Here is a 6,874-nt window from a genome sequence, read left to right as displayed (position 1 = left end):
TTCGTGGGAATCGTGGATGATTGGAGTGAAAAACGGATCAGATCGTGTGTTCCATATATATCTCACTCTCTTAGGAAGCAGATCCGTAAAGTAAGGCAGCAAATGGGATCTTTACAATGCAACGAATCACCTAGGCTTAGGAGAAGTAAATCAATTTCTGTATACACATCCGGACAATGGGTTGTTCATTACCCTCGTTTGGAGCAAAGGAAAGAAATCAAACCTGTAACGGCTAAGAAATCAAACCTTGTAACTGTTATGGTAACATGTTCAAGACAACACATACTACCGTTTTATCTCGTTTTTCAAAGGCAAAAGTCTGAAACAAACCCTGTATCGGTAGAGCAAGTCTGAATCAATCTCTCATGTTGGAATCCATGATTTTTGAACCCTGAACTCTCTGATCCCAGACTTCCTGGACGTTTTGTGTTGTGCTCTTGTTTGTGCGCTGGGATTAGTTGACGTGGCAGGGATTTGCTGGGAAACTTGAATGACGGTGGACCTTACTGACATGCCTTTCAATTTCATGTACGTATTCTTCGCTCCTCAATCTACTCCGCAAACTGTTAAGTTTTAGTTTTGCTTGTTTCCTTCCTGCAACTTTAAAGGCGGTGGCCATGGCGACCGGCAGGTGATCGCGGCGGATCCGCTAACGAAAGGGTTACCACCCAGTGTGTTCAAGTAACACGTAGCCGGCATGGGTTTAAGGGAAAATCTTACCTATTCTGGATCATAAGAGTCCCAAAAATAAAAGGATTTGTTTCAAAACAGAGAAGTGTATTGTGGTTGTCTGATTCCATCAGCAATAGAGCTATGACGATGCCTATGTACCGATCCAAAAATGAAACGAATAAAGTAAAAAAAGTTGAGATCAAGGGGGAGAATGTTAGGATGATCTCCACCGCACCAGAGCCCAACTGTCCTAGCACGATCCCTTGACCTCGTCTGCGCCATGATCGGGGGAGCCCAACCCTATCTGATTGGTGGGCCCCTGTCGCCACACTATATAGAAAGGTGGGTGTCGGACGCACGAGTTACAAGGTTCCCTGTGTGTGCCAAACACCCCACCGACAAATCCCTTCCGATTAAGAGCTAGCGCGTGCCGATGGGAAGCTCTACCGCAGCCGCATCTCGCTCACGCCACCATCGCCATCATCTTGTCAATGTCGACGGGCTCGTCCTCCACGAAGGGAGAAGGTAATTGCTCCGGTATCTATTCTATCCTGGCACAGAGGCTACCCTAGTTAATTACTAGCGCAAATAGAAGCATGCCCCAGAGGTCATCGCTAGCAACGACCTCCATCGAAGGGGATTCCCTGCCTCCTTTCCTCCCTGCGGTGGCGGTCCATTTCCTCCGTGATACGAGCTCATCACGCCACCCCTGATGACGGCATCACAATATATAGGAACCGGTACAACGGACCCCGCCCTTGGCTTCGTTATCATCTCTCACTCCGCCGGTAATGCCAAGCTCGCCCGGAGAATCAACACCTTGGGGCGCCACTTCTCCAACATGTAGATCTCCTCCTCCCTTATTCTCCTCTCCTCCTGTTGCATATGCACCTGATTTCTTCCGAACGGATTCGGGAAACCCACCCCCTCCGGGTCCGTCATCACCGTGCGGCCCTGTTTGTCGCTTTGAGTAGGACTGTAGGAGTTCCTGTGTGCACATGCATGGACACACTCTTTACGTCCCATGCACCAACGAACATGTTCCTAGCAAGGGCAATGATGTGATTTCACAAGTGAAATATTAACTGGTTGTTACTTTCAATTTGCAGCCGGCACGACATGTCAAAATGATGATGCACACAAAATTGTATCAACAATAGTTTGACGAACACTTCTTGTGCTAATCATAGTATATTTTACCAAGTTAAGTGTTGTCAATGGTAGCCGATTTCTTGTCTCAGCTGGCCGTGGTGCTGACTGCTTAGTTTCTTTACAATTCGGGTAGGCCTGAGTCAAGGCGCGAGTTATATATGTCGAAGCTAGTGTTCATGAACACGTTGTTACAATTCATGTACTATGTCGAAGTGTATATTCTTGGCGGTGGAGATCATGGGAATTGTTCAAATCTTTTGTTGGTTTGGGTTGCTCATCAAGCATATCGCTCGATGGGAATTGTTCAAACCTTATAACGTGAGTGGTGCCTTGATTGTTTCTAAGGTGTTGTTGGCAAGCACTACAAAAAGCAACATAATTATTGATCGGGCTAGAAATAAACTGAAAAATGTTATACTAACTGTTCTGACTATCTATTCTGAGCTCTGACCGATGGTGAACCATATATATTTGGTTGATAGAGCAATGAGTTGATCATCTCGGAGAAGAAGGATAAGGAAGCAGTACGAGCTTACGATATGGCGACTGTCTGCGCCGTCATACTGCTCCCTCTACTGATCACAGTGCAACATCTGGCGGCCGCCGACGTATTCTGTGACAACCTTAAGGTTGTGGCCGCCATGCTGCCAAAAAACACCTCCTCTTCGCCTCTACGCTTCGCCACCGCCACCTTCGGCCAAGCCCCCGAGGTCGTCTACGCGCTCGCGCTCTGCCGCGGTGATGTTGTAAACGGTACCACCTGCGCGGATTGCATCGCATGCGGTTTCAACATACTGCAGGAACTGACGCCACCGCCTCAGCAGTGCGCCTATCCTGGCGCATACTACGGCGAGTGTCACCTCGCGTACTCCACCGACAACATCCTCGGGCTGTCCTACAATGCTACTGGCGACGACGTGGTAGAGCTCCAACTGTGGAACATCATGAACTTCACAAGCGACGCCCATCTCATGGCGGGCCTCGTCAAAGAGCTGCTGGTGGAGACGGTGGAGATGGCAGCCAGCGCGACCCCGAGGCGGTTCGCCACCGGCCTCACGTACGGCGGCTCGACGTTCCCCATAGTGCGCTCTATGGCGCAGTGCACGCCGGACATGTCAGCGGGCGACTGTCTGGCTTGCCTACGACATCTCCTCGCCAAGGTCAACTCCACCATGGCCCTGCGGATTGGAGGACAGATCCATGTCATACATTGTTATTTCAGGTATGAGACATATGCGTTCTACAATGGTCCACCTATGCTGCGCCTCGGGCAGGCACCGGCACCGGCACCATCTCCGGATTCGACTCCGTCCAAGAACAAGAGTAAGTCCGCCTCAGCTCTGGTGCATCCATGTTTCTTATGGCACTGTGAGTCACTATACTATGGAGCTCTCATATGTTATGTATCAGGGCGTATGAACAAGCTGTGGACAATTCCTATAGTTGTACTTTCTCTAGCGGCAGCAGGATTTCTCAGCTTCATCTGCTTCTCTCGTTGGCTCACAAGTCGAATAATAGGTATGTAACTTTGTTTCTGAAGCAATATGTACCTTCCTATTGATAAAACTAGTTCCAGTTAATAGCAAGTGTGGATCTTATACGACTACTATGAAACATGATTCAGTTGAAAGATATTACACCGGCTCTTCCTGTCAATTGAGTACTATTCAGGTAAACTGACCAGATTTAGAGGATCAAGGCCTGCTCAGGTTAGTGAGGGGGGAGAAGAACTAGCTTTGCAAGGGAACAATATTACAGAGTTCTTGGTGTTTGACTTTCAACAGCTACTAGAGGCCACAAATTATTTTTCAGATGAAAACAAACTTGGAGAAGGTGGCTTTGGCGCTGTCTACAAGGTAAAACAGTATGTCTTCTTGATTTCCATCTACAAGGTCGATTGCAGACCTGGAAGAGGCTAACTACTGAATATACATTTTCCAGGGCCAGCTTCCTGAAGGATTGGATATCGCGGTTAAAAGACTTGCCTCACATTCAGGACAAGGTTTCATAGAGTTCAAAAATGAGGTCCAGCTTATGGCCAAACTACAACACATGAATTTGGTTAGGCTATTGGGATGCTGCTCCCAAGAGGAGGAGAAGATATTGGTCTATGAATACTTGCCAAACAAAAGCCTAGATTTCTTCATATTTGGTATGCATATGCATTTCTTAATTTAGTTTAAATTTTAATTGTCGATGCAACATGACAAGCAAAATTTTACCCACGACTATGTAGTATACATTCCCTAGTTAACCGAGGTGTACAAAGTTTGATCATTTGTCCAGGTCTTTACTTCTAGAGTGAATTCTACCTTTTACCCGAGACTTGTGATTTTGTGACAAAAAATCCCATGCAGGATACTTTAGACATGGTTTTACCCGATTTTAGCATTTTTCTTATTTTTGTTAGATAGGACCGGCGTGTTTCGTTGATGTGGCGCGATAAAATGTGTAAATATAGGCATAAAAAATTATGTCCAAACTTATCTTATCCAATTGTTGCACTCCTCGTCCTCGTACTAATTATTTTTAACGCCGGTCATCACCTCACACCTTGCCCAATGAATTTGTACCTGAAAACGAGGGTCCAAATATTCAAGAATATGCAATCTAGAGGGTTACACTTACTCCTATTATATTAATATACAATTTATGTGCAGATCAAAATGAAAGAGCTTTGCTGCACTGGAACAAACTTGAAGCAATAATTGAAGGAATATCACATGGACTTCTTTACCTACATAAGTACTCCCGGTTACGTGTCATACATCGTGATCTTAAGCCAAGCAATATTCTCTTGGACAGTGAAATGAATCCAAAAATTTCAGATTTTGGACTAGCAAAAATTTGCAGCTCAAATAGTACCGAAGGAAACACAAGAAGAGTTGTTGGTACATAGTAAGTTCCATAGAAACCATTGACTCACCAAAACTTTATATTACATATTAAAATTCAACCATATACAATCATTTGAATTATGCATGTATTATTTTAGTGGCTATATGGCTCCCGAGTATGCTTCCGAGGGTGTATTCTCCGTTAAAACCGACGTCTTCAGCTTTGGTGTTGTTATTCTTGAGATGCTTAGTGGAAAACAGAACTCCGGTAGCCAACAATCTGGAAATTTCATCAATCTTCTACGATATGTGAGCTCACATAAATAAACTTTAGCACGCACATTATTATTATATTTTTATACAACCAACATCATTTTAGAGTATGGAAGGTATAGTAACACCAATATATGATGTATCACAATATTGCACACAGGCATTTGAACTATGGGAAGAGGGAAGGTGGATTGATATTATTGATGTATCGATTGGTCCAGCTGGTCACTCAGCAGAGATAATAAGGTGCATAAACACAGCATTGTTGTGTGTACAAGAGAATGCAGCAGATCGACCATCAATGGCAGAGATTGTTGCAATGCTAAGCGGTGAGAGTATGATGCTGGCCCAACCAAAGCAGCCAGCATATTTCAATGTAAGGGTGGTAAATGAAGAGGCGTCCACTGCTCTTGAAGCAAGCAGTATTAATGGTTTGACTATATCTGACATAGTTTCGAGATAGTGATGTGCTGTCTGTTTCTTACTGCTCATAGCATCAGATAATTTGTAAGCTGAAGTTGTATTCCAACTGTGTGATTATGCACTGGTGTTTTTAAGAAGCTTCCTCAGATATATACTATTGAATAAGCTATTTTTACCCAAACTTTATTTTATTCAGAATTGATTTAATTATGCCCACACATTCAAGTTATTACATTTTCTAACTGATATTATTTCAGCACATTTCGTATGGTGCATCGTATACATTTAAATAGCTTTATTTATTATCTTATAAAATGTTTTAGAAATATTGTAATAATCTAAAACTACATCGGGTACAAGGCATATTTATCCCAAGAAAATAATGTGAATCGTTGAAGAAGTCTTGATCAATTGAAATGGACTAGCTTTTTTCGAAATGGATCCATGGTCACAACCTCTGAATCGATCGATGCATGTAGCTTTTTATTACCTTATAAGATTCGAGTACTACAAAAGTTTTACATCATGGGTCGCGCAAGATCGATACATGAACTAACCATCTAAAGAAAGAACAAAATATGAAGTGACACTACATCAACATGTTAGTATGTGATCAAAACACCAATTTAACTGGCTGTATAAATCTCGAGGAGCCATCTCTAGCCGGTTGCACTTTGTATCCAAATCCTCTCACTTTTCTCTGTTGCTTGTAGGTAGGATCACATGCGGATAGTAAGTAGCCAAGGGAATCACCTACATAATGCAAGTTTTTTTGCATTCTTAAAAATATAATCATTCTGGATGTTCCATATATTTCACTTGCACCCATTCGGATTTGTGCTCTATCTTTCTTCCCAACCCCAGCCAACAACCCTGAATAAATTTGTGATGTTAGTGGGTGAAATAATGTTGATATATGAACGATACAGCACACCACTTTAGATAAAAGTAACGAAATAAACAAATATTGTATTGACTTGTTTTAATCATAAAAACAACATTTGTGTATTGTGCCCAGGAAGGGTACTCTGTGTAATGTGGCGCCGGTGGCTGCCAGACCGGCGGCCCCTGCTGCGGCCACACTGGATAAGGCGGAGGCGCTTGTTGCTACTGGCAGAGGGATCATCTGGCTGTGGCACTCCGTCTGCGGCGACGCTTGAGAAAGAAATGGACGAGGCGGTGGAAGCTCCGTCTAGTGCCCCGCCACCAGCGCGCTGAGCCGGAGGATGTCGTCCATCCCCCGCTCCCACCTCCAGCGCGCATCCTCCTCCGCCTTCGACAGGACCAGGGCATGTGCGGTGGCCACCTCCTCGTTGTACCCCTCGGGCCCGAAATCCTCTAGCTTTACCGCTAGAGGCACAATGTCCATGTTATCGGCATCCTCGTTGTCAGTGTCGTCGTTGTCATCGTCATCGTCACTGGTGGACTTGGAGAGGTCACCGTACTCCTCGTCGGGATGGAAGTCCCCGACTTCCGCCATCGTGCGGTGAGCCTCTTGATCCACTGCGAAGAAGGCA

At 44.6% G+C, this 6,874-nt stretch overlaps 1 protein-coding gene across 1 annotated transcript; it reads left to right on the top strand.

Moving 5' to 3' along the window:
* Nucleotides 1-2,363: 2,363 nt before the first annotated feature.
* Nucleotides 2,364-5,498, top strand: LOC127311614 (cysteine-rich receptor-like protein kinase 10). Its single transcript, XM_071824296.1, has 6 exons — nucleotides 2,364-3,342; nucleotides 3,496-3,680; nucleotides 3,766-3,976; nucleotides 4,485-4,722; nucleotides 4,820-4,970; nucleotides 5,095-5,498. The coding sequence occupies exons 1-6, from the start codon at nucleotides 2,364-2,366 to the stop codon at nucleotides 5,395-5,397; spliced, it is 2,067 nt and encodes a 688-aa protein (XP_071680397.1). The 3' UTR covers nucleotides 5,398-5,498.
* The last annotated feature ends 1,376 nt before the right edge of the window (nucleotides 5,499-6,874 follow it).

This window comes from Lolium perenne, chromosome 7 (genome assembly GCF_019359855.2).
Source record: "Lolium perenne isolate Kyuss_39 chromosome 7, Kyuss_2.0, whole genome shotgun sequence".
Taxonomy (NCBI): Eukaryota; Viridiplantae; Streptophyta; class Magnoliopsida; order Poales; family Poaceae; genus Lolium; species Lolium perenne.
Note: the sequence above shows the minus strand (reverse complement) of the source record. Positions and strands in the feature narration are given on the sequence as shown.